Below are 26,892 nucleotides of genomic sequence, written 5' to 3'. Positions count from 1 at the left end.
GGCCAGCAGTTCTCGCCATGTGATGTTCCCTTATCCCTCGATCCCGGGAGCCGTCCCTCTCTGCGTACCGAGCTGTCCGGTGCAGGCGCTGCCTTACGGGGTGGGGAGGGTGGGGGAGAGACACCAATTCAGACCCTGCGACCTACCTTCGCCGACAAGTCGGGGTCCCCGGGCAGCCGTTCCGCCTGGCGCCGTCCCCTGGAGAAGTCACTGCGCTCCCCGCCGTCTGCACAGTCTGGCCTCGCTCGGGGCCACTCCTCTGATCGCTGGAGCTTTTTTTTTTTTTACAAAAATATTAATAATAAAAAAAGGCAAGAAAGAAAAAAAAAGAAAGCCTGATTTCCCCAACTCCCAAATCAATTTTTCAAGAGGGGTGGGGCACAGGATTTGTTTCGATGGCTACCCAAACTTCTGCCAAGGGTGGGCAGGCTGGCTGACCGGGGCCAGGGCACGGTGCGGGGTGCAGGCCGGGGGCTCAGGGAGCCCTCCCGCGGGGAGGGGGGGGGGCGGCGACGGCACTATTTGACGTGGAGCCGCCGGCTCATCCCGGCGCAGTGATACGAGGCGCACCAATGAGTTCAAATGTCAGGAAGTTTGAGGAGGGGTGAGGCGGCTCCCGGCCGGAGTATCCCTCCGCCGCCAGCCCCAGCTCTAAACCGAGCGGCTCCTCCGGCGCACCATGGCACTGGAGTAGTGCGGGGAGCGCGCCCGGAGCCCCGCGGCCCGCTGCGCCCCGCCCGGGACCCCGCTGCGCTACCCGCGCCCCCCCAGCCCGCGGGGCCGCCCCTGCACCCCCGCCCCCTCCCCCGCCCGCCGCCGCCGCCGCCGCCTCCTCCTCCCGGCGGCTCCGCGTGCTGCCGGCCGCCGCAGCCGGGACCCGGGACTGACAAGCAGGTGACAGGCGAGCCGCAGGCGCGCGTGGCTGCGAGTGGCCCGGAGAGCACGGCGCGCGGGGCTGCCGGCCGCCCGGGCCCGCCCGCACGACGCCGGGGCCCGGGGCCAGCGCGCCGCCGCTCCACGCTTGCCTGGGGGCAGCGGGCGGCCCCGACCCCGCGGGCGCCGCGCCTCCCCGGCTGCAGCGGAGCGGGCGGACAGGCGCGAGGGCGAGTGGCCCGGCCGGCAGGGTCCGCAGCGCGCCCTGCGTCCCATGGATATAGCAACAGGTCCCGAGTCGCTGGAGAGGTGCTTCCCTCGCGGGCAGACGGACTGCGCCAAGATGTTGGACGGCATCAAGATGGAGGAGCACGCCCTGCGCCCCGGGCCCGCCACCCTGGGGGTGCTGCTGGGTGAGTGCTGGGTCACAACGCCCGAATAGTCCTGGTCTGGGGGTAGGGCCATCGTGCCACTGTGGACACTGGCGTGAGGGCCAAAGGATAAAGAAAATGGGTTTGCAGGACGTGGGGAGGGGGTCCGGATCCCTGAAAAGACCACCGGAGGGCAACCAGCACACCTAGACAGGCTCCCCGAAGGGACAACATGCAGGGACATCACCCAGACAGGACCTAACAGCCTCAGCTGTCACTAGCACTATCCTCTACGGGTCTGGGTTCTAGAACTGCTACTCTGGACGGGGCTGGAATGGGAAGCGGGTGGCAGGGATGATAGAGAACCAAGTTGTCACCTTAGAGTCCGGGAGAGGTGCCAGGTCACCTAGGGAAGGGGAACTTCTAGAAGAAAAGAATATCCCCCCGGTCCATCCAAACCACGGGTCTTGGGGCAGAAGGCAGGATCAGCATCGTGGGGCGTGTCAGCCAGCGAGTGCCCGGGCCTCACCTCGCTGCTTGGGTCCCAGCCGGCCACCCCGCGCGGAGCTCCTTCTTGTTGAATCTCTGCAGCCGGGGAGAGCGCAGTGCCCAGCCAGAGCTGCAGGCCCTCGGCCTCTCCGCGCCCCAGCTTGTGGACAGGGACGTGCTGTCTATGGCTGCCCCGTCTCTGGCGGCGGATGGGGTTCCTCCAGCGAAGGGTGGCGCTCCCGGACTGGGCCAGGCGGCGCTGACGGCCCGGCTCTCGCCCTGTGCGCTACAGGCTCCGACTGCCCGCATCCCGCCGTCTGCGAGGGCTGCCAGCGGCCCATCTCCGACCGCTTCCTGATGCGAGTCAACGAGTCGTCCTGGCACGAGGAGTGTTTGCAGTGCGCGGCATGTCAGCAAGCCCTCACCACCAGCTGCTACTTCCGGGATCGGAAACTGTACTGCAAACAAGACTACCAACAGTAAGCGTCTCTCGCCCTCCTCTCTTTCCCCGCCACGGACCAGCACTCCAGCCCGGCCAGTCCCTGCCGGGAAGGGCCCGCGCCGCCCTGCGGCCGGCTCTGCGCTCCACTGGGCCCGGCAGCTCGGAGGGCGCGAAGGGCTGCCTGTCTCCGGGCTGGGGCGGACCATCGCATCCCAGCCGACACTGGTGGGGTGGCCCCTAGGTGCCATCTGTTGTCCCGGAAACCTGCGCTGAGTGACTGAATTGGGGTACAAGACAAAGCCCTGGGCAGACCGGTGGATATGATGCTTGTCCTGGTAAAGGGCTTGGCCCCACTAAGGCCTGAAGTGGGAACCAAGAATTTATATTCCAAGAAAGGCATTGCTTTAGAGAGCCAAGCCTGACTGTGTGCTTCCCTAGTCCAAGAGCGTCGGGGATTCCTGGAGCAGGGAGGTGGGTGCTGAACCCCGGCTGCGGCTGCGGTACAGGCAGGGCGATTCCCACTCTGCCTGGTTCCTTGTTGTACTTTTATTCTCTGGTAAAGAGAAATGGGTGTCCATCTTCCTAAACCGTTCCATACGGGAATTTTGCCCTTGCAATTTTTTTTAGCTGGAGAATCAATCTACCTAGGAAGCTGCCGCCTAGGGATCCTAGTTGGGGTGGCTGGCTGAAGGAGTCAGGCCTCCCAGACAGCCTCATTTCTCGCAGTGTGCTGGAAAAGAGTGGTTGACGCTGGAGAAGTGTGTTGAGCCCTGCCTGCCGGCTTCTGTGCTAAGCTAGCGCTGTGGGTTGTATGGCTGGAGGCTGGGGGCAGACCACAGCAGACACAGGCTTTTTCTTCTGACCTGCCTGGGCTCATATACCTGGAAGTGCAATGGGGGCGGAGCAGCGAGGAGCCTCAGTGGGGAGAAAGGTGTGGGGATCCTGGGAGTCAGTCCAGGGACAAGTGTGTGTGTGCCTGTGAGAACTTCTAAGTGGTGCTCAGAAAAGTGTCTTGGATGGGGCTGTAGGCGGAAAGGCTGCTCAGGTGCTTTGGGCTCCTGGTGTCCGAGTGCTGGAAGCCTTTGGAGAAAAAGGCAGGGCGTGTGTGCCAAGCCGTGAGTGCAGCCAAAGTATTGTCACCTAATCCAAGGTCTAGTGTGAAGAGGGTCAGCCGGACTCTTTGGGGCCTGGGAATACTAAGACCTCAGGCCAGAGCCCAGCACAGGGCTTTGGTAGCAGGTCTTGATAGTGTCCCCAGGAACTGGGGAACAGGCAGAAACTGCTCTTGCACCTTGCTCTTTTTGGTGGCTGCATAGGGTGATGTTTTCTATGGGCAAGAACTGGGGTGGGTTTTGAAGATCAGTCCTTTGGTTGGTCCTATAACATGGTGTGGGGCTGGCCCTCTGTACTGCGTTCCCCAGGTTGAGGCACATTGTTGATGTCTGCGCCGTGTCTGTGCCCTGGAACTCTAGATCCTGGAGAGAAGGCCACACCAGTCAGTTCACCCACAGTTGTGCATATAAAATGGGGTAGCAATGGTTGGGGACGTGGGGTGACTCAGGCAGCCCCTCTATGGGATATACTCCTGGCTGGGCTCTGGGAGTACCACTTATATCCTGCTAAGCCACTGACCTCAGCAGCCCCCACACGTGGGTTTTCTAAGAGGCCTGGGAAAGTAGAAGTGGGTCTCTGAAACTCTGGGGTGGTTGTACTTTTTAAAAATTTCAACACTGGAAAAACTTTGCGACCTTTTGCACATAGTTGCCCCTGGGATCATTATGGAGCTTCTCCTAAGAGAGGGCAGGGACACCTCCCTGGTCCTTCTGGCTCAGCCACAAAATAACAACAGAAGCTGGATTTTGTCTTGGAGAGATGAGTGACCAACCTCCCCACTTTACAAAACAATTAAACATTTGCAGCTTCTTTGTCCCACCGAGATTTGTTTTTGAAAGAAAAGAAAAACACCACCAAAGAACCAGCTTCTACCTAGGTGCAAACCCCAGTGCTGGGAAGGAATTTGGTCCCCAGGACTCGGATCCCTGAGTTTGAAGTGGGCATCCCGGGAGGAAGCCTTGGGAAAGGAAAGTCGGTCTTATCCTCTCCTCCATCATTCCTTCTTTCTAACAATAATGACAATTAAGTATCTGCTATAGGCCAGCCTCCTGCTGTGCTTGGGCGGGGTAGTGGTTATCAACACAATCTTGGGGACAAATCCCCTGGGCCTCCTGGCAGCATTTTGCAGGGAGCAAAAGATCAGGCAGGCTCCCTGAAAGCTCACACGGAAACAATGTTCTTTTTACACAATAAAAAATATATTTTTATTCATGATTTTTTTCTTTGAAAATCCACATACATATTTATTTCATGTGTGCACAAATGCCTTTCAGGCTAGAATTAAGGCAAATGGGTGCGGAGACGTGCTGTCTTGATTTTGAGTGTGTGCCTCCCCAGCACTGGGAAATTTACACCGACACACACACACACACACACACACACACACACACACACACACACGCAACTTTTATAAAAGGCATCCCTCACCCGGCTGAGCAGAACCTTATAAAGAGGTTGCTGGTTTTTTGATGCGTCTTCTTCCTTTCGGTTTGTTCTCAACGATCGCAAGCACCCAAAAGCGCGAAGTTGTTTTACGCACCACAGGGGCGATTAATTGGTTATTGGGAACATTTAGGACAATTGATAAAATCAACCCGCAGGCTTGGCAGAGCAAGGAAAATGCGGGCTGCGGAACTGGAACGTTTTTGTTTGTAACCTGAAAACTCTCCTTTTTTCCTGGCCTTATGTGCATTTCGGGGACTCTTTCAAAGACGGGGAAGGGAGAACCCACGACCTCGGCCCTCTTTCGAATAGAAAACCGGCTTAGAAATCAGGAAAACACAGGGCCTCCTCAAAATCGCGAACACCTCTCTGTCTTCCACCGGAGAAACTCTGAGAAAAAAAAAAAAGATGACAACCTCCCCCAAAATATGTTGTTTTTCTTGGCAATTTGGTGAAATCGAATTCTATAACTCCCTCCTCGTGCCGGCTGTCGCTCACTAACTGCGAACGTTTGTCTGGAAAAGGTTTCTGTCCTAAGGAGGTGGTGGATTCCTGGAGGAGGCTCCGGAAGGGGGGAGGGTCGGTGGGAAAGTCCAAAAATCTGTCACACAATGGAGTCTGAGGGCTTGTAGAGCAACTCCGGGGTCTGGGGAATAGTAGGTGAGCGCACCGGAGCCTTTGTGCTCGTGGGATGCGGAGCTCCATCCCGGAGCTCCTCCACCCGCTTGTAAGGGGCCTGGCGGGGCGCCCAAGCCTCGGGTGCTGCGACCTCCCTGGCTCTGTTGAAAATGCTGGGGATGCCTTGGGCTAGTCCGCCCAGGTAGAGTACCCCTCCGCGGCAGAAGTGGGCATCCAGGCTATGACTTTGACAAAAAGCCTTCTGAGTCCTGGGCTGGGTTTTAAAACATTTCTCCCGGCTGGCTGCGGCGGCAAGTGGCTCAGCCCCGCTCTTCCCGGCATTCTTTTCCTCGGAAGTGTTTACCCAGGCAAACGCTTTTCTGGATCGGGAGGCTCACTTCGGCCTCGCGAGCAGAGACAGCCTGTGTCAGTGTGGCATCTGTGGAGCAAACCCAGGCTTCTGGCCCTTTCTCGCTCCTGGGTTTCGTTTCCCAGCTTGAAAGGAAGGCTTCTTCCTTAGATGTACTGGGGTACCACTCGCGCGGTCAGCACCCGCTTAACGGTGGGAACTCCAGCCTGCAAGTCTCACCCACTGTTATCAGACGAATTCAGAGTTGCAGACACTCCTAGGGCACCGGCTGTCTCCAGAAATCTGCTTAGAAAAAAGGAGCCAATACGTTGCCTTACGAAATGGACTGGGGGTATTCTCTCTAGAGCCCCAAGGGCTGAAGGGCTCCGGCTGCCAGCACCAACCCGGGGATCCCCGGTCCCTTGGAGGGAGCCTGTATATTTAACCCCAGCACCTCCTCTGTGGGCTGGAGGTGAGGGAAAGCCTTCCCCTGCCGTGCAGGCATCTGGGGCTGAAGGAAAGCATTATTCACTGCCCGACTCCTGGCTCACCCTGTATTCCCAAGGCTCTAGGCTGCTGTGGCCTTATTTGTTTTTCAGTATTTTTCTTAAGTGGGGGAAGCGGCTGTGAGGATCTACTTTGTGGTATGTGATTGGAAGGTCCAGGTTTCTTCCTGCCCTCATGCCAAGCTTAGAAACACAGAGCCACCAGGTGTCTATCTGACCCTCTGCTGTATGACCAAGACCTGCCTACCTGGGAAAATATTCTTATAGACTCTCTAGATTAGGCGCCCACAGGACCTGGTGTCCTTGCTCAGTATGTTGCTACACTTTGGGAATTATTACTGTCCTCAAGGTTGCAGTTGCCGGGAATGCCTTGCCCCCAAAGATACTCTCCAGACTGCAGACATCATCCCCAGGGAAATGATTCCCCTTTGCCTCAGAGGACACTGAAGGTCTTGCCCCCCCCCCACTACTACAAAAAGAGCTTTAGACACCAAGTCACGGCCAGGTTCACCCCCCAGCCCCAGCACTCAGCTAGACGGCAGCCCATCCCCAGCCCTTGTCTCTACTGAGCACAATGACATCACCTTGTGAGATGACATCTTCAAGGATTCCAAGGGACACCTGGTGGAGGTCAGTCAATGTTTCATTCTGAAGGCATTCTTTATCCTCGGCCCCAGTGTTGGAGAAACTTGTGATTGCGAGGATGAGTGCAGATGCCAACAGTGTGTTAGCACCCTGGGCTGGCGTGTGGCTCTGTTCCTCCTGGGAGCCTGTATTGGCCCAGAGAAGCAATATTTCCACTGGGGAAAAAACAATGGGCATTCCTGGGGCTGCATATCACTTGGAAAAGCATATTCAATAATAGGATTTTATATTTAATGAATGGTCGCAGTTTATAATTTTCTGACTCACATGTCAGACAAGAAAGTTCAGCCTACATCTACAAGGCTGATCTAGGGGGTAGATGTGGAGAAGAGATCCCAGGACTTCATGCAGAAGGAAGAGTCTTAATGGTGGCAGAGCATTCCAGAAGGTTGGAAGACAGCCCGTGGCTCAGGCTCTGTGGCCTTGTGGAGTTTCTATTTGTGATAGGTTGGCCAAGCTTCCCTGATGGGACTGTCTTGTGACTATGCAGGTTTTTGAAAGAGACAGGAACCGACAGAGTAAGGGAGGGAGACAGAGAGACGGGGTGGGGGATATAAAACATGAATAAACACAATCCAACAACTTTGGTACCACTTTGGCCGAAGGATAGAGAACACTCCCGTGACAGGAGTTACGACTTCCAATTTGTTGGACACCACAGTTGGTCTTTGGCTTGGGGTATGGAGGCAGGGAGGATGGTCCACCCATCCTCAGAGCTGGGTATGAGCCTTCAGTCAGCCCCGAGCTGGCCAGGACTCCAGGTCCTTGGCTCTCTGACTGACCCAGCCAGAGGATCTCTAGCTCTCTACAAGTCCCAGATTCTGTGTTGATGGCAGCAAAGAGCAAGCTCCAAATTATGTGTATTTATTACCACTGCGGTCAGAAGTGGAGAGGTGATGGTAATAGGGGAAGGGAGGGGAGGCTGAAAAAGTTGACTCCAAAGGCAGGGGAAGTGAAGTGGCAGACGGCTGCCTTCCCATCAGCCACTGGTGTTCTCCATTCATGTCATAAATGTCCCCTGTCATTTGATGCCAAAAGCAACATGATTTGGTTCCCTGGTGGCCTATAGAGTTTTTCTCCTCCTCCTCCTCCTCTTTTTTCCCTGCAGTAAATGTTTATTTGTTAATAATACACTTTAAACAGCCCAGCCTTGACCTCAAGTCTCCTGAAGCATCCATCTTCTTCTAGAAAAATGTTTCAAAGTTGGTGTAATTTGGGGGGAAGGTGTAAGTGACAGGCAGTGAAGGCCTGTGTTTGCTCTAACCACCACTGTGGCATGGAGTGGTGGGCCATAAGGGGCCACTGTGTTCCCAATGGCATCTTTCTTAGGTTTCAGGCCGGCTGACAGCACTTCCTCAATGGCCTTTACCTTTTGCTCAGCTCCGATGAGTTCAAATCAATTCTCACGTGAGCCTTTCCTTTGTTATTCTCAGGGCAATATTGTCTCCATCTCAGCTCCACGACTGGCAGCCCCCTGGTCTGCCCTGCTGACCCTGGGGGCCCTGAAGGAGGAGAGGGGACTCGGCTTGTGTGGACACATGGAGGGAACAGGACCTCAGGGAGTGCCTGGCCCCAAGTGACCCTACACAGGCCCAGAGGCTCCAGTACTGGCTGATGGTGGGGCACCTGGCTGTCCTGGTGCTTGGTCTGTGGGTGAAGGGGAAAAAAAAACCTTTTTTCTGGAGTCTGGTTCTAAAAGAAACAAAGGTGTTTGCTTCCTGGCCTGTGCTAGAAAGAGTCACACACACACACACACACACACACACACACACACACACAGAGAGAGAGAGAGAGAGAGAGAGAGAGAGAGAGAGAGAGAGAGAGAGAGAGAGAGAGAGAGAGATTGCTGGCTAAGGAGGGAGAGTGCTCAGGACTGCCCAAGGAGCGGCAGTGCCCACCAGAGCGGCAGGAGCGAGGTGCTCTGGAGGTAGGTGAACCTACCACCACGCTGGGCCTCCAGCTCCTCAGCACCTGGCTGAGAAGGGAGTGGCAGAGCTGGGCCAGTGCTGGCTGTGTTCCCCTCTTCCCACCTGTCACCTGCAGAGGGGACTCTGGTAAAGTGACACTGAGATGCGGCCATCCTGGGGCCATCCTTGGGATTCTCGTTGAGGCCAGGGTGGAAACCAGAGGACTGAGATGCTGTAAGGGTAACCTGAGCTCTGAGAGGAGCGCTGTTGTCTAAGAAAAAGAAAAGAACAAGGTTACTGTCGAGTGCAGCTGCTTTGGGATACAGACCCCAACCATCTCCAAGTGACTGGGGCCAGGGTCTGAGCCTCCATTTCCTCCTCTGTGGAATGGGAATGACAGGTCCCATGTCACAGGGTTGCTCTGAGGACAAAGTGAAGTAAACTCAGAGGTGCCAGCCTGGATAGGGCACTCAGTCGATGTGTGTTTTCTTCCTTCCTGCTGGGAAGTAAGCCGGAGGCAGGAGCATGGTCTAGCCTGTGTGGGAGGCCCGAGGCGTGTAGCCACCTTTTGCTTCTTACCCAGGACTGGGGCCAACGTCTGAATCCCTTGAGAAGGAAATACGTGTATTTCCCACCACAGGCAGCCTGTGGATGGCCGCCATGACTGGCAGGCTCGATGGGACCGTTTTCTCTAACACTCTGGGACTTGACCAGTGCAAGAGCAGAACAGAGCCGGGTTGAGCAGAGTGGGCGAGCGGTAGCCATTGCTTCTAGAAAGAAATGGTACTTGTTGCGTGCCTGTGGAGTCCACTGGCTTTATGCCCCCCGCTGGACCTGTGGGCGAGGAAACAGGCTCCGAAGGGCCTTCCTCCGTTCCTGGGAGCCCCAGATAGCAGTCTCCTAACTTGCTGAAGCGCCAGATGCTGAGTCTGAACAATTGTACCTATCTATCTTCTGAGCGCCGGCCTGGAAGGGGGCGGGTATCACTGCCCTCCCTGGGCTGAGTGCTTTTGAGGGACCAGTCCTGACCAAAGGACAGAAAGGTTAGAATAACTCCTTCCCAGAGGGTAGAGCCCCTTTCTGCCAGCGGGATTGGCAAGGCGGCTCACAGACGCCTGGGCCTGCGCTATGTTCCAGACACTCCTCTCAGCCGTTCCTGCGGGATTCTCTTTTCCCGGGAGTGGGGCAGCTAGAGTGTGCAGGCTGCCGGGCTCCTCCGTAGATGGAGCAGGGGCATTGGCGGCAGTTGATGAATTTCGGTGTCACCAGGGGTTTAGCCCGGATTTGGGAACCGCGCGCTCTAATACGCGCACACGGTCCTGCCCTTTCTAACGCGCAGCCCTTTCACCCAGCCGCTGATTTATGAAGGAATCCGATCCGATCCAGGACGAGCTAGGCTGGAGCCCGGAGCCCTGGGCCCCGCCGCAGCCCTAGGGTTCCTTCGCAGTGGAGGGATCCTCGGAAGCTTGGAGGCTCTGCTGGAGTCTGGGTGCCCTGTGGGATAGAGTGGCGGAAAGGCACCCCCTTGGAACCACTCAAGGGTCCTGCTGGAGGGAGCGGGTGGGCAGAACTAGCTTTAAGATCCCCCCCCACACACACACACACACACACACACACACACCCCGGCCGGCCCTCCAGCCCACCCCTTTAGGCAAGCGCCAAAGCGAGTCGGGGAGGTTTGTTGATCTAGGGAATAGAACATTGAAGGGAAGGAAGCCTGGAAGATCTTTTTTCCCGCCTGAGAAATGTCCAAAGCCCCTCTGCTCCTGGAGCTGGCGAAGGGGCCCGCCCGCAGCAGAGTCCCCAGCACGGCTGCGTGCGCGGGCAGACTTGGGCCTCCTCCTCCCGTGTACCGGCTGGAGGGTTTTTTCCCCCTTCCAGATTTGGTTTGCAGGGGTGGGGGTGTGGTTGTATCAATCCACAAATATTTACCCTTAACAGACTTGTATCTGTGGAGATTTCGAACAAAGACAGTTTAGGGGGATTACAAAAACCCTAAACCCCGTTTTTCTCCCGGACTTGGTACTTTAAATGCCAATTACAAGCGAGCCATATCCAACAGCAACCGGGGAAGGCGGGAAGGGTCCGGGAGGGTGTGGGGGACGAGTGCAGCCATTAAATGTAACTTTTCATTATGAAAAAGGATTTCTCTGGTTTTATCTTCTAATAAGATTATGTCAGGAACACAAGTACCTAGCCTGGCGCTGAGTGACAGGGCTCTGGCGTTTAATCAGAAGCTGACCGCTCAAACCGCGGGGCCCTTTGTCCCACCGAGTGACCGACGGAAACCTGCCGCCCTAATCCCCTTATTCATGTCAAGCAGAGAAAAGAGGCTGAACACCTTACAACCGTGTCCCCTCCACCCCTTCCGAGGGCGACTTGAGGAGGGGGCCTTGGAGGGCCCCAGAGTCCCCACTACCAGCTTTTCGTTTAGGAGTGGCTAGGGCCTCTTGAGCCGGCTAAAATGAACAGGAGAGGAAAGGAAATATGGAAACCTCGGTTGGCAGCATCTGGGAAATGGAGATATAGACCCACAAGCAGAGGGTACCTTAGAGCCGGGTATTTGGGGCCTCCAGTAGGGAAGAGCACGTAACTACCACCCTAGTTAAGGCGAGTGCGAGCCAGCATAGAGTTGCGATGGAGACCAGGGTTCTCTGAGGGGCAGATTTCGTTAGATTCTAGAGACTAATGCCGTAGTCCTGAAACTCCCGCAGGTCTGGAGCTGGCATTCCCAGCTGTGAGCTCAGCCCCTTTCTTCAGAGGCCAAATTCCTTTGTTCGACCCCCGCAGAAACCCGCTTCTCAGCTGGGCCGCTGGCGCCTTTATTCTCCGTGGCAGCTACCACTCCCTCGCCCCACGGTTCAACCGCTCCAGTGCAGACTCAGCCTGTCCTTGTTGCCACATCTAGGAAGCCCAGATGCCTGCGTGGACTAGTAGAACGCCGCTGTCACAGGCCAGCTAGAGTGCAAGGACTTAGCAACTTCCAGGCACGGTGGAGAACCCGGGGCCGCGGAGAAAAGGGCAAGCATGGTTCGGGGCCCATGCATTCTACTGAAAACAACAAAAAGTCACAGTTACCTAGCAAGTGAAAACATCTTCCTGTGCTCCCGAGGTCTGCTTTGCCCCTCCTTAGTCATCATAGCCCCCCGGGGTTTAGCCCAAGGACTCCAAGGAGCAGAAAGTGGAACTTCGCAGGAATTTGTGTCTCGTGCCAGAATCCTGGTCTCTTTCCTAAGCTCTTTGGCTGTGCCCATGTACCCTGGCAGGGTGGGGCACTCGCAGTTAGTCTCTCCTGTGCCTGAGCCCAGCCTGGGGACACTGAGAGAAGCAGCTAAGAGTAGGTGATAGCCCCTCCGGAAAGGGACAGGCTAGGACTGGTCTGTGGAATAAGAGAATGGCAGGGGTAATGTTCCTATCTATTTCTGGCCGCACTGGGACCCAGAGATTCGATGGAGGAGGGAGCTGGATTCCAGAGGAATGGGACCACAGGGCCACAGGGTCTAGCCGGTAGGATATGTGGCAATTGGGGCCAGGGACCAATGGACCTGATAACTTAGGAGTGCCTCCTAGAATCTTTTCTCTGAGCCTCTCTGCAATCCGTGGCTCAGCCAAGTGGCAGGCCCTTCGTCTTGGTAAGGGGTGGGGGCTGCGGGGGAGACTTTCTCCCTCGAAACACTTGATACCAACTTTTGTTTTTTTGGCAAGAAAAACCAAGGCTTGTTTGGAAAGGGAGGGGGCGTTAAGCACTGAGAGAAGGAGGGAGCCTGAGGCATGGCAAACTTTGTGGATTAGGTTTCAGCGCCTCCGCCCCACCCCCAGCCCCTCGGTGGTGATTTGTGTGCGGGGGTCTGTGACCCTGCGAGCATCAAACGGCCCGCGGGAACCGGCCGAGTTCAGAGGGACAGTGGGCAGAGGGGCCAGTCTAAGACAACGCAGATGGTTCCTATCAGCCGGCCTGCCGGCCGCACCCTCGGCCCACAGTATCTGCCCCCTGGCCTGGGGTTCCTCCACTGGGAAGGGACAAGAGGCCGTGGGTCTTAAGGGAGGACCACTGTGGAGCTCTAGGAGAGGGTCAGAAAGCAGTGGTCCTGAGACAGAAGCCTAGGACAGCACTGAGCCACCAGGCCAGACTGGCTGAGGAGGAAGCCAGGGCTTGGTCGTTTGCCCTAAGTGGCCCAGGGACCGTTGAGGGAGGGAAGCTCTCTGGTGTTTTCCCAGAGGGTAGCCTACCCCACTATAAGCAGTGGTCAGTCCTGTGGCAATACCCCTCCCAAAGGTGGGACTTACCGCTTTTCTGTTTGTTTGCTTGCTTGTTTGTTTTATTTTTGATTTTTATTTTCTGAGACAGGGTTTGCTGTCCTGGAACTTGCCTTGGAGACCAGGCTGGCCTCAAACTCAGAGACCCTCCCGCCTCTGCCTCCCTGGGATTACAGATGTGCATCACCACTGCCTGGCCCATTCATTCACTCTTTATTGGGGTTGGACAAGCTGCCCTCCTCCCTGCTTGAATTTGAATGTCTGGCCTAAGCTGAGTTTGAAATACCTCACACCATGTCAGTGGCCTACATCCTGGCTTGTAGTTTTAAGGATGGGACCATAGGGCCTGCAGCCTCTCTCTCTTCAGAGCTATAGCTGGGACTCTCCACCTCTGCAGATGCAGGATTCAAAGACACTGCTTACAGAGCATATAACCTGGCCATATCTTCAGGGTCTTTGGACTGCTACTTAATGTCCCAGTTGAAATCTCTTTAAGATCTTTGAAGCAAAGCTGGAAGGTGGTGGTGGCACACGCCTTTAATCCCAGCGCTCGGGAGGCAGAGAGAGGCGGATCTCTGAGTTCAAGGCCAGCCTGGTCTACAGAGTGAGTTCTAGGAAAGGCGCAAAGCTGCACAGAGAAACCCTGTCTTGGGGAGGGTGGAGTGATCCTTGACGCAAGGGAAGAAGGAGGCCAGGTGCCTTACTAGGCTTCCTGCACCATGGTACCTGAATGGAAGCAGGAGCCAGGTCTGCGCATACCTGTAGGGTTAGCTCTTTGCCTTCCTTTGTAAAACTCTCTTCCAGGCTCTAGCATTAATACTTGCCTGAGGTGTCAGGCTCCTGGCACCTGAGAGGGAGTCAGTGACAGGTGGCCTAGACAGTAGAATGGTTTTGAGGTTTCTGAGCTGTGGAGCTCTGGACCATTAAAGGATGAGAGGCAGGTGAGCATGGGTGCCTCTTTCTATGATCCTTGTGTATGACTCCCAGACACCCTGCACTTGGCCCTTTATTCTCACAGTGGGTCATGGAGAGGCCAGCAGCCTGGCCAGGGCTGCAAGGGCCAGTACACTGCCAAGACCTCTTCAGGCTCCATCTTCCAGGGTCCCTGCCTCAGGGGAGCAGCCCACTAGGTCATCTGTGGATGGAAAATACATCTGCCCTCCACATGTTGTCCACCGAGCTGAGGACATGTGGTTTCAGACGTGTTATCTTAATCATATTTATTAGCCAATCCTGAAAAGGGGGGGGGGGGTTGATATTGTTACGATTTAGAAGAGATCCCCCAATCTGCCTGGCGACAGATCAGGAGGGACAGCCAGCAACAGCCGGGTCTCAGCTGGGCTCAGGACTTGGGTCCGGAAGTCCTCTGGGCTGTTCCGCTGTGATGAGCCCTCTCTGCTATGAAATGAGGGACACTCGCCTTTTCCATTTTTTTCCCCACACAGAGATCTGAAGCAGCATTAATTACCTCGCCTTGACTGATAGCCGGGCTGCTGGAGTATGGTTCTAATCCTTATTAACAATCTCTAAAGTCAGGCATGAAATATGACTTTTGCACCACACTCTCCTGCATGTGTTTTTCTTTTCCACGATATTTTTCAGGCTACCTCCAAGCCTCACTGTTGTTCTCCATTTTCTGCCATAGGTCTAAAGTTGCCAGCCCAAAAGCCAGTCTTGTGGGGAGCCCAGTCGGGGAGAGGGGAGCTGGCGCATGACACATCTCCTGCACAACACAAATTGCTTCTGATTATTGAGCTTTCGAATATTTCCCTCCATCATGTTTTTATTAAGAATGCCAGCATATTTACGCTTGATAGTGTCTTCAATTATGTTAAAAAAAAAACCTGGGGGGGGGGGTTCCCCCTTCCATAGCAGTATGTAAAGAAAATAGTTGTCATGACCGCAAAATTACCATCCAAGCCTGGTTCGAGTCAAGCCAGCCCTGCTTTGACAAGCCCAGCAGGGCAGGGCTCTTTTTCTACTCTCTCCAGCTGCTAAGGAAACAGAGCTGAGGGGAAGCCCTCAGCAGCCTGAGATCTGCGGGGGCACTCGGGCTGTCTCTCAGTAGCTGACACTTCACAAGTCTGAGAGGCAGAAGGGGGCCCAGCTGCACGGGCTTCTAGCAGGCAGGGCAGGACCCAGAGAGCTTGCAGCAGCAGCGGCGGTGGCGGCAGCAGCAGCAGCCGCTGCCGCAGCTGTATTCTTGCTTCGAGCTGGTAGCCCCGGAGCACAGCTCTGAGGGCTTCCCATTCTCGAGTGTCATTTTAACACAGGTGCCACAGTTATTTTCATTTTCAGGTAAGACAGGAGACATAGAGAAGTTGGATAATTTGTCCAAGGTCACCCAGCCAGCCTGGAAGACTGAAAGTGGAACCCTGCCATTGTGTCACCGGAGAACTTTCCGGAGATCCTCTGGGAAGGCCGATTCTCTGGCCTCGTGCTGGGTTGGTGCCCTGGTAGCAGCCTAACACAGGAGCTCACTATATGCTGAATGTATGGCTCCTGATGAAAGTCCTGTGTTTCTTCTGTGGTGCAAGGGGTGTGTCTTGGAGAGTGATTATCTCTCCAGGTCCTCTCATTGGAGTCCATTTGAGCCAGTGGGCTCCTGGACCATGCCCTCCCTTAAGTCACTGGGGCTGCTGTAGCAGTAGGCAGGACACGTTTCAGCACTAGTGGAGTTTATCTGTGACCTGTCTAGTTCCATTGGCCATGATGTCATTCCATCTTAGCCCCATATCCCTCTTGAGAAACAAGCTTAAGGAACTTCTAGTGACTTGCCCCAGATCATATACCTGAGAAGCAGCTGATGAGAGGCACACTCAAGTGTCCTGGGGTCTGAGGTGGGGTTTCTCATTAGCATCCTTGTGCATGCTCCCTGAGAGCCCTCTGTGTGCTTTGCAAATGCACGTGATTTCCCAGTACTCTACAGCCAAGGGGTGCCCTCCTACCCAGGTAGTGGAGGCCCAGCAAGCAAGGACAGGGAGCAGAGCCAGACCTCCCAGGGGCATCTCTAGCCCTGCATCGCCTTCCTGGCTCCGGGACTGCTGCTACAGCAACTGGGGGCAGTCTGTGTCTGCCCTTTGAAGGGACAGCCGCCTGAGCATGTCACTTTGAACTGCAAAGGGGCCTGCGGTGAGGCTCAACCCCCTCCCACGTGCCCCCATCTGCCCACTCCACCAGGTCCGGTTCCAGTCGGCAGGCCTGGAGCCGGAGGGGGCGGGCAGGGCAGCTGCCCCCTGAGGGACATCAGACTGATAAGTGAGCAGTGACAGACTCCTGGAGAAGGACAGAGCTGGCCTCGCACTGGTCTGGCTGGCCTACGTGGCAAGAGTTCAGGAAGGTCACTTAGGTGCCACCTTCCCACAGACATGCTCTCTTGGATGTAGAGACACATCTTCTTAAAAGTCACACTTAATTTAAATAGCAGTAATGATGGAGATAAATAATTTGTAAAAGGAAACAGCTTGTCCTAGAGATGAGGGGCCCAGTGCATGTTCAGCCTGGCAAGCATCCTGGAGGGAGTCTCAGCAGGGGGAGGTAGGCGAGCCTGGGGCATCTGGGTGGCTGCTTCCCACTAGGCCAGCTGAGGACCACGGCTGCTCATCTAGCTCCCTTTGCCAGGTTCTTCAATTAGGACTTTGCAGCCTGAGTTCCAGCTTGTGATCTGCTGCCTTCTGACTGTGACCTTAGGCTAGACCTTGTTTCTGTACCTCAGTCCCAGCAAAGCCTATCAAGATCTAAGTGAAGGGCAATAATGCCCTTCAAAGAACAGGATGGGTGCAGGCCTCTGGGTAGGAGCCAGGTTCGTGAAGATTCCCTGATGGCTTCTCCTGAAGGTCTTTGTGCTTGGGTCTATGTGCCAGGCCTCAGTGGATGGATGGTTCGTTGGTACGGAGGAACAGGGCAGGAGCCAGACTGTTTGGTCTAGGGTCCTGGCATAAATTCTCTGTAGCTGTGTGACCCTCAGCAGGCTCCTCAGCCTCTCTGAGTCTAGTTGTCTCACCAAAAATGTTAGTAATCAACGAACCTACGCAGCCCCCAGGGTGGTCCAGAGATGTTAAATGGGTTGATATGTGTGAAGGGCCACTTTAGTCGATGTGAGTGGCTTTGTCAAGGGAAAGGACCTCTAGCTAGTACTGTGGCTGGAGGGTTGGGGTGGGAGATGGTTCAGCAGGGAAGGTGCTGCTAATCCGATGGCATGGGTTGAATCCTTGGAATCCACACTGGATGGAGAGAACCAACTAATGTAAGTTGTGCTCTGACCTCCCCACACGTGCCCCTGCCCCCCAGTAATAATATTTTTTAAGACTCTATGAGGGGGCTGAGGGTGTAGAACCACTGGTACAGTGTCGCCTGGCATGTGAGAGGCCGTGGGTTTGATCCCAGCACTGAATAAAGGTCGTAGTGACACATACCTGAGATTGCCTGTAATCCCAGCACTCAAGAAGAGCTGGGAATCAGAAGTTCAAAGTCATCCAGCCTGGTATACAAGAGACCCTGTGTGTCAAAAAGTCTGTGCTGAGTTAGGTGAGCAGGCTCCCAGGAGCTGAAGCTAGGCAAACCGTGGACAGCGTTGCAGGTAAGCTCTGCAAGCAGAGCTATTTGGAGTTAAATGTGGACTGAGAAGGGTGGTCTGGGCCGGTAAGTCTGGCTGGAGGGGCTACCTCAGGACACCGGGACGGGAGGCTGCAGAGCAGGGCAGTAGCCGGTGTTAGATTTGATCCTGTGGGCAGGAGGGAGCCATTGAAGGTTATTGGACAGGGGAGTGACGGGAACTAGGGAGGCACTTTATGAAGATGAGCTGGCAGCCTATGAACAGGATTAGGGACTGGCAAAGGCGGCCGCTGGCCCCCAGGTGGGCAGACATGAAGTCAGTGTAGAGGGGATAAGTGGAAGCCAACATCAAGCTGTGGTTATGAGGGAGGGCAGAGGGAGGGTGACAGGAACCTGGGGCTAGAACCTCAGATCTCAGCAGTCTGCTCGGTGCCTGGGGCCTAGGTGTTCTGGCATGCTCCAAGCAAGGCTGACCAACTTGATCATGTCTCTAGAAGGATTTTTGGCTCCATGGGCATGTGACCAGTCACCAGGGCTCATGTGTTTGTTGGTTTACCGTTCAGCTCCCTCATTGGTGAACATCTGAGCTCTGACCAGGCATTTGGTTTCCTGCAGGGCCCATAGGCCAGCCCACACCTGAGAGCCCCTGGCCATGTCCTGCTTCTGGAAATGGTATCCACTTCTGAGGGCCTAACACATAGGTCACAGTCTCATGACATCTCCCTGGCTGTATCCTGACCCACATCCAGCTTGGGATCCATCCAGAGGTGCTTATTAAATGTGCAGATTCCCAGGACCGTGGAAAGACTCAAGCTTTTAGGGTAAAGCCTGAGTATCACATCATAGCTGGCCCAGGGCACACAGACGTATGGGAACCCCAGCTTGACATCTGTGTCTGGGTACAATGTCATTGCGAATGTATAAATTAGATATGGCTGGCTGCCTGTGCTGGTGCACCCATCTCCCAGGGCCTGGCCTTCTCCTAGCTGGAAAGCAGTGCCAGCAGGACAGTAGAATGTATGAGTATAGAGAGGGTCAGAGAGGCAATGGCTGGTGTGGGTATAGAGAGGGCTAGAGAGGCAATGGCTGGTGTGGGTATAGAGAGGGCTAGAGAGTCTATAGCCAGGCAAGGTTTCTCTCTCTCTTCCATAAATCCCAGGATGCAGAGGGAGGCAAGCTAAGAGAGGGCAGGACAAAATTAGCATCCTCTGAGAGGCAAGAAAAGGCAAAAGCCGTGGAGTCCCTCAGAATATCCTCTCTCTGGGTCCCCTGCTTCTGAAAGAGCTGCATTCTCTCAACCTTGTTCTCCCTGCACATGCTGAAGAGAAGGCTCTTTACACCATGCAGATGCTGACCTAAGACAGTATCTCATTAAACAGTAAGGGAGAGATGGTGTAGCTGGTGGGGTGCACGCCCTTAATTCCAGCACTTCAAGAAGCAGAGGCAGACAGATCCCTGAGTGAGCCTGGTCTGCAGAGTGAGTTCCAGGACAACCAGGAATACACAGAGAAACCCTGCCTTGAAAAACCCAAAATCAAACTCTTAGGGCTCACAGATTCATCTGTGTGATTCCCCGTTTCAGAGATGTGTAAACTGAGAAGCAGGAGAGACCATCAGTCTCCGAGATGACAAAGCTTGCTCCCTATTTCCCACCAGCCCTCAGAGGGGATCCCTGCTCCAAGAATACTCAGGGAAAGCAGGCAACCTGGGAGTAGACACACAAGATCCAGACCTAGCAGGATGAGACGGGAGGTATCAGAACGCTCCATGAAGGAGCCCAGAGCCCAGAAAGCCCCCTCACCCAGAAGCAGCAACACACCACAGGGCCACGGGCCGGCCAGTCTTTGAATCCCACATCCCATTTCAAATGAGTGGTCTAACTCCACCTCCCCGCACCATGTCAAGCCCTGCTGGGGAGGCATGGGGGAGCTAAGGTCATGAAGACCCGGCCCTGAGACCTTGTCGCTGAGTAGTGTGTCTCTAGCCAAGGGACAGCAAATGCCAAGAGTAGGCCTGCACATAGTAGGTACTCAGGGACTATCCTCATGGAGTTTAGGTATCACCACTTACAGCAGCCCTGTTAACCCCTGACTGCTGGGCTTTGGCCATTCCTTAATACAGTGTCAGTCTGTGAGCTGGACTTTGATCTCTCTGAGTCCCCAGTCCTTATCTGTGAAATGGGTACAAACTGTTGTAGGGATAACAAGAGGAGCTTTAAGGCTCCTAAGACAGTGCTCCTCACTGCAAAAACTGAGGGGAACAACAGCTGTGGACGTCAGTCTGTGTGTGCGCGCGCGCGTGTGTGTGTGTGTGTGTGTGTGTGTGTGTATTTGTGTTTGAGTGTGTGTATATTTGTGTGTGTTATGTGTTTGTGTGTGTATGCTTGTGTGTATGTGTTTGTTTATTTGTGTGTATATGTGTGTAAGTGTGTGTGTGTGTGTGTGTGTGTGTGTGTGTGTCCAGTCAGTGCTGGGAATAAAGCCCAAGGCTCTGCTCATGCTACGTAAGTATTCCATCCTGAGTCCCACCCCAGCCTTTCTGTTATCAGTGAACACTCAAATCAGCTGTACCAGCCTTGGCCTCTAGACTTGCCCCTTTGTTCTCTGGGTCAGCTCCCCACCCAACAGGAGGCGAGGGACAGTGGTGACTTGACTGGTCCCAGCCATGCTAAATTCAGAGGTTCATAGGACACAAGACCAAAAAAGCAAGGGTGGTGAAGACAGCGTCCCGGTGGCAGCTGTGACCCGGGAGGGTCTTTGGTGATGGACACCTAGCAGCAGGTGACACTGGACAGCACCAGCAAAGATGAGGAGGTGGAGCCTCCAGGGGCTAGCGCAGCTTTGGGAGCCGCTCTCTTCCCCTCCTCATAGTCCTGAAGAGCAAGTACCTGCTGAGTGCCAGGCATGCACACCCACCGTCTGGCCCCCACAGCATGCCTCCATGTTACACTGAGGTGACTGAGACAGGGCCACACAACATGGAAGTGTCACTACCAGGCTTGATGCCGTCCCTGCACCTCCACCTCCCCAGCCCGCCACTTGTCATCAGTAGGTCATTGCCCTTCTCTGTCATGTGTCACCTCTCTTAGACCCACCCCAGCATCACCTCCCTAGCACTGCCTTCAAGACTGTGAGCCGATCTCTGGCTCCCTGTGTTAGTCTCTGCCTGGAACCTACTCCCCTCCCTGCTTGTTCTTGGCTTAGATAGCTTCAAGAAGCCCTCTGTGCCTTCTGTAGGCTGGGTGAGGAGTATGATGTCCTGGGTGAACACGCAGGGTATCTTCTGTAGGCTGGGTGAGGAGTATGATGTCCTGAGTGAACACGCAGGGTATCTTCTGTAGGCTGGGTGAGGAGTATGATGTCCTGAGTGAACACGCAGGGTATCTTCTGTAGGCTGGGTGAGGAGTATGATGTCCTGGGTGAACACGCAGGGTATCTTCTGTAGGCTGGGTGAGGAGTATGATGTCCTGGGTGAACACGCAGGGTATCTTCTGTAGGCTGGGTGAGGAGTATGATGTCCTGAGTGAACACGCAGGGTATCTTCTGTAGGCTGGGTGAGGAGTATGATGTCCTGGGTGAACACGCAGGGTATCTTCTGTAGGCTGGGTGAGGAGTATGATGTCCTGGGTGAACACGCAGGGTATCTTCTGTAGGCTGGGTGAGGAGTATGATGTCCTGGGTGAACACGAAGGATATCTAGGGACTCCCACCAAGGCAGGCAAGCTGGGGAAATGGAATCCGTTGTGCAGAAGAAGGATCTGGAAGCTTGGGGAAACCACTGCCAGCTGGAGACACTAGTGCCAGGGTCTGGGCTGGCAGTTCTGGACACGTGACTAATGGCACAACACAGTCACAGAGGACCTTGGGGGCTCCAAGCCATGAGTCTGGTGCGCTTCAGAGTCTGGAACCCTGAGCTCTGTTCTGTCACTAACGGCCTCCTCCATCCTTAGCTCTGTACTTATGAAGTGTGTGTACTTTTTTTTTTTTTTTTTGAGATAGGATTTTATACATCCCAGGCTGGCCTTAAACTCACTACGTAGCCAGGATGACCTGGGATCTCTGATGCTCCCACCTCTACCTCCTAAGTGCTGGGATTACAGGGGTGTGACACAATGCTCACTCTAGGAAGTGCTGGGAACCAAGCTGAGGACTGTGCTAAATGCGCAGTCTATCACGTGAAACCTGGGCCCCTGAATGTGGATTTGAGAAAACTCTAGTAGATGCTGCATTCTCACTATTCAAATCTCAAAGGTTGTTGCTGAGGAAAGGAGCTGGGGTGGAGGCTGTGTTGGGGGTCTCCTGGCTTGGGTTGGGCCTGTGGGAAGCCCTGAGGGGACATCTATCTTTAGCAGAAGAGAGAAAAGTAGAGTCTGTGGCCACACAGTCTGAACCAGGCTGCCCTGTGGCCTGCCAGCCCCCAGTGAGGACAGGGGCAACATCCCATTCCCAGGGCCCAGGAATGATTGACAAGAGAGGCAGCCTCCTCCTCCCAAAGGGCAGCTTGATGACCTCAGAGTTGCCTGTGCATCCTTCCTGTCAGAGCCCTCTTGCACTGACCTTCCCGTCAGCCTCTCCGTAGGCCTGAATTGGCCAGGACCCCTCTAGAAGCTTCCTCCTCCCTTCTTTCAAGTATTTGTCAAGGCCTTGAGTGCCTCATCGCAGACTCTGCAGACACAGGCTACCTACCCCTAAAGAATCTCTGACCCATGGGAGAGAGAAAGCAGGCCTAGGGTAGAGAGCTTGGCTTGGGCTCTGGTAGAGGGACACAGGGCCTTGCTGTACCTGGAGACAGGACAGGGTTCTTCACCCAGTCTAGAGGCAGAGAAGAGGGCTTCCTGGAGGAAGGATACGAAAGCCCACACAGACAAGTGGGGGTGGGAGTTAATTCTAGGCAGGTTTCAGGCAAAGGTCAGCACACACAGATGCAGAGAGCTCACACACGGGGATCTAGAAGGCGCTGCTACAGCGGCAGGCTTTCCTCCAGGGGTGACTAGATGCCATGGGAGGATTCTAATAGGAGGCAGCATGTCAGGTTTGACGTTAGAAAAGGCACTGCTGTGTGAGCTGCTGAGAAGGCTGGGGGGCCAGAGAAGAGGTCAGTCTTGGGGAGAGCGCTGTGGGCATGGGAAGGGGGTCCTGCAAGGTGGTAGTCACAGCTGTGCATTCCCATGGCCAGAATGTCAGCTGACTGGAGCTCTGTGAGAGTCTGACCTTGCTGGCTCAGGGCTCCTACTTAACATTTAGCACAGGACCTGTGGTGGAGACTCAGTGGACATGTGTGGGCAAACACTAGTGAGCTCAGGTGCTCGTGTCTCTGCTGTGTGCTTGAGTACTCACATATGACAGTGGTGTGAACTGTGCATCTCCAGAGCAGTGTGTATGCAGGACTTGGTGGCTTAGAATTTGAAAGAGTGTGTGCTTCAGAGGCTGGTGACCTTAACCTTGGCTCTTATTCTTACCTTTGAACTCAGTCTCTTCACCTATAAAATGGGTATTCTTGGCAGTGGAGTCCAATGAAGAAAGAAATTGTAATCCCTTCATTATTCTTGTTCAAATCTGGAACCAAGCCAGGGAGCCTTAAGCAAGAGGGCACACAGTGTGGTCTGTCTGGAGCAGCCAGGCCTAACACAGATACCGCCTGGTATTGACATCCAGCATCCAGCCAGAGGCCACCAGGGCAAGCTCTGCTTGATGTCAGAGCCAGCTCACTGGCTGGGCTTCTCCCCACTGTGACTGTCCCAGCTCAGGCTGCAGTCCAGCCCAATCCATCTGAGCCCACAGGCAGGTCGTCCTGCCACATATTACTCCAGCACACACAGCATCTGCAGAGGCCATCTCTGAGCCTGTGGGGACCCTGGCTTGTGCATGCAACCAGGCAAGCAGCGCAGAGGGGAGGTGCCTACGTCATGTGCCCCAGTGCAGCATGCTGTGTGTGTCATGGGCTGGCACAGGCTCAGGGTGTTAGTGCAAGCGAACGCCTGTTGAGTGTTATTCTTTGGTGGGCGGACTGATGTCTCCCATGATGTGTGGCCTACAAGTCTACCCTGGGGACACTGTGAGTCTGGGTGTCAACATGTGGTGTTGTCCATGGAAGGCTCTTCACTTGTGTCCGTGTGGGCCGTGCAGAAGTGATGATGTGTGAACACAGGTAGGTGTGTCAGGTGGAGCAGTGATGGCCCAGGCAGAGCCTGATGATGGATGACGGGCTGGGGAGGGCAGTGGGTAGCCTCCTTTACCTCTGTTCTTCCTTCTCACTCCCTTCTCTGGTGCTGGGACCAGACTGAAGTTTCAGGGCCACAGGGATGGATGCCCAGGTGTGGCTCAAGTCCCGAGAGGAAGGAGGAGGGCAGAAACCCCATCCAGGATCTGCTCTGGGTCAGTGCTCAGGCTGGCCTAGGAAACACGAGAAAGAAGACAGGTAGTGGCATGTTGCAGCTTGGGGGAGTGAGGGACAGAGAATACCATCTTGGAAGCCTAGGGTTCCCAGCCAAAATGATACTCCCACCCCCTTGCTGGTGTGCCTAGCAGGTGGGTCATGACAGGTGTGCTCTAGTAGGGTGTGCCCTGGCTGGTATGTTCTCACAGGTGTGCCCACCGTGTCCCCCAACAGGTGTGTCCTGACAGGTGTGCCCTGACAGGTGTGCCCTGACAGGTATGCCCTGACAGGTGGAGTTTCTCTGGGAGAAGCAGACAACTAGCTAGGTCTCTGGCTCCCCTGGGCACCCTGCAGCCTGTGTACTCACCCCGGACCCAAGAGGCCAGTGCCCTCCTCTCCACCGCTGCCTGTCCTGCCCAAGGCCTTGCCACCCTGGAGAGCTGACCCTGACCCCAGCCGGCCCCCCACGTCCCCGCTCGAGGGGCTCACAAAGGGAGAGGTGGGAAGAGAAAAAATCGCAGAGATTTGTCTTGTGTCGGGCTGACAGCGGAGCGAGTGATTGCCAGGCCCGCTTGGCAGTTTTTAATCATTTTATCTCTGTTCTCGGCTCTCCGGGGAGACAGGCAGTGCTTAGCAGTCTGCTCAGAAAGACCTCGGGGCGCATGGCGCAGCGGCGGCTCCGAGCTCCCATTATTAGCTGTGCTCTTCGGAGCGCGCTGCGATCTCTCCCGGGGGAGCCGGTGAAAAATTAACACGGGCCGGCGGCGCGGGCGCCCGATGTAACTGTAATTACTCCATTGATATTCCTCACACAATAGCGCTGTCATCAGTCATTTACATAAACTTTACTCCGCCAAGGCGGGCGGAGGTGCCTAATCCTATTGGTGCGTCCACCGCATGCATTATACATGGCGGCAGCTCCTAGGTGAGCACCGAGGGGAGGGCGTAATTGGGCAGGAGAAGGAGAGAGGAGAGAGAAGGGGAGGAGAGAGGAGGAAAGGGGAGGAGAGCTGGGAAGGAGACTGGGTGAGGCCTGGGAGGAGAGGTAGGGAGACAGGAATGGTAAGAAGGGGAGGAAGAGGAGGCGCTGGGGAGGGCCAAGAAGATGAAAAACCCCTTCCTAGCAAAGTGGCTCGTGTAGGTTGAAACCCAATAGGACTGGGGTCCCACCAGCGCCCTGCAAAACCCAGACCGCCCCCAGGGCTAAGCAGGCCAGCCAGGCATCCATCTGTCCTGGAGCAGGTGAATTCAGTGTCTAGGGACCTGGAGTCAAGCCCAGCCCCTTCTCCTGGGCCATCCCGCTCTTTTTCCAGCCCATGGGCTGACCCCGGGTCCCTTCGGGAATCTGAGACTGAGCTGGGGACTCTTCGGCTGCTAAGGAGTTAAAGCCTCCCTGGAAATTACCCTGTAATGACCTAATTAAAGACTTCGGGGGCCACGTACTCCTGGGTGAGAGCTAATAACACCCGCCCAGCAATAATAACTCTGGTGGAGCCCCTGTTATTGCTGCCTCCTCGCCCTCTCCCACCATCCTCCCAGACGCCCTCCCCTCACCCTGCCTGTGAAGCCATGGGGGAGAGAGTTAGGGGAGAGCAGGGGCTGAGCCCCCAGCTGGGACCAAGGAGAGGAAGCCTGGATAGTCAAATTTCCATAGCTGAATATTTAATGAGGCCTGCCGGTTTATTTGGTTGGCCTGTCGATTTTTATTCTTCTGTCAATAGGCCCTCATATGTGGGGCTGTGGTGATCTTTAGCAGCGCCTCTCCAGGGACGGCTGCCACTAAATGCAATTATGGATTTTATACCTCAATGTGTTTGATATTTCCACTGATCTAATTTGCAGCCTGGTAGTTTATTGTTTGGCATTTTAATGGCGTTCAAATGCTGTGGGAAATTTGATTTCTTTTTATAATTCCTCCTTAACACAGTTAATGCGAGTGGCGGGATGGCCCAGATTTTAGAGTCCAATGTATAGAAAGAAGTGGGGGGAGCGCACCCTTTGGTCGACTTAAAATATGTCCATCGGAGAAGAGCTCCCTTGGAGTTCCTGGTCCAGGGGTTGGTGAGGTATGGGGAGCCGACGGTGGTGGCATGAGTCCAGGCAAAGGTCTGCCGGGTAGTCTTTGCTCCTGCTATCCTGAGAGCTGTGGCCTCCTCACGGGACCTCTCCCAGTGGCTCCAGGGCATTGCTCTGCCAAGATTTGAACAGCTCTAGAGCCGAGGAGGCCAACTTTTCCACTACTGCCAAATTTTGTGACCTGACTCTGAGCGTAAGAACAGCAATAGTGGATACTTTCTAGGCCATGCTTGTCATCTGCGACAGATCCCGGGGGCCTCATCACACTCACCAAATGTCCCCTCTTCAGCCCTTCACCGACTGGCCTCCCTGGGAGGGGTAAATCAAGGGCAAGGCCAGGGCTGGTCAGTGTCCCATGTAGCTTCCTGGAAGCCAGGCTCTTGTCTCCTTAGGGTGGTAGGAGAGCAAACAGAATACCCCTATACCTGCTTGGGGCAACATCTCTAATGAACCACCTGCTCTGATGACAGGTTGAGCAGCTGGCCAGAGGTAGTTCTGCCCTAGGTTAGCAAGCTGGGAGCATGGAGGATGTTCAGAGAGCCAGTCCTTGGGGAGGAGACTACCAGTCATTTTGTGGTGATTCCACAGAACGTCTACTCAGGGGAAGAGTCCGGAGAGTCTCCGGAGGCATGAACCCTATCTCTCCATCCGTGGGGCTAGGGCCCCATGGGGCAGGACAGGCAAGCAGAGAGGGAGCTCTGATGGGCACACTCAGGCCACCAGGTTTTTTGTAAGCGCCTATGATATGGAAGTCTTTTTCCTAGAGCATGGAGGGTCAGGGTCCAGGTCTTTGAGTTGTGGGGTGAATTCCCATGATCCTTTGCGGCACATCCACTGTGTTCTCAAGAAGAGTGGCCACATTGCTATTTCCATT

General features: G+C 55.0%; 1 protein-coding gene across 3 annotated transcripts in view; it reads left to right on the top strand.

Annotated features, from left to right (window-relative positions):
• The first annotated feature begins 1,147 nt into the window (after positions 1-1,147).
• The window catches only part of Lmx1b (LIM homeobox transcription factor 1 beta), a 76,785-nt gene continuing 51,040 nt past the window's right edge, over positions 1,148-26,892 (top strand). For all 3 annotated transcript variants that reach the window (XM_059259047.1, XM_059259045.1, XM_059259046.1), the window contains exons 1-2: positions 1,148-1,286; positions 2,026-2,212. In XM_059259047.1, coding sequence (XP_059115030.1) covers positions 1,148-1,286; positions 2,026-2,212 — 326 coding nt within the window. The remainder of the gene's footprint in view (positions 1,287-2,025; positions 2,213-26,892) is intronic.

Source organism: Peromyscus eremicus, chromosome 4, assembly GCF_949786415.1.
Source record: "Peromyscus eremicus chromosome 4, PerEre_H2_v1, whole genome shotgun sequence".
Lineage (NCBI taxonomy): Eukaryota > Metazoa > Chordata > Mammalia > Rodentia > Cricetidae > Peromyscus > Peromyscus eremicus.
This window is presented reverse-complemented; position numbering and strand designations above follow the sequence as displayed.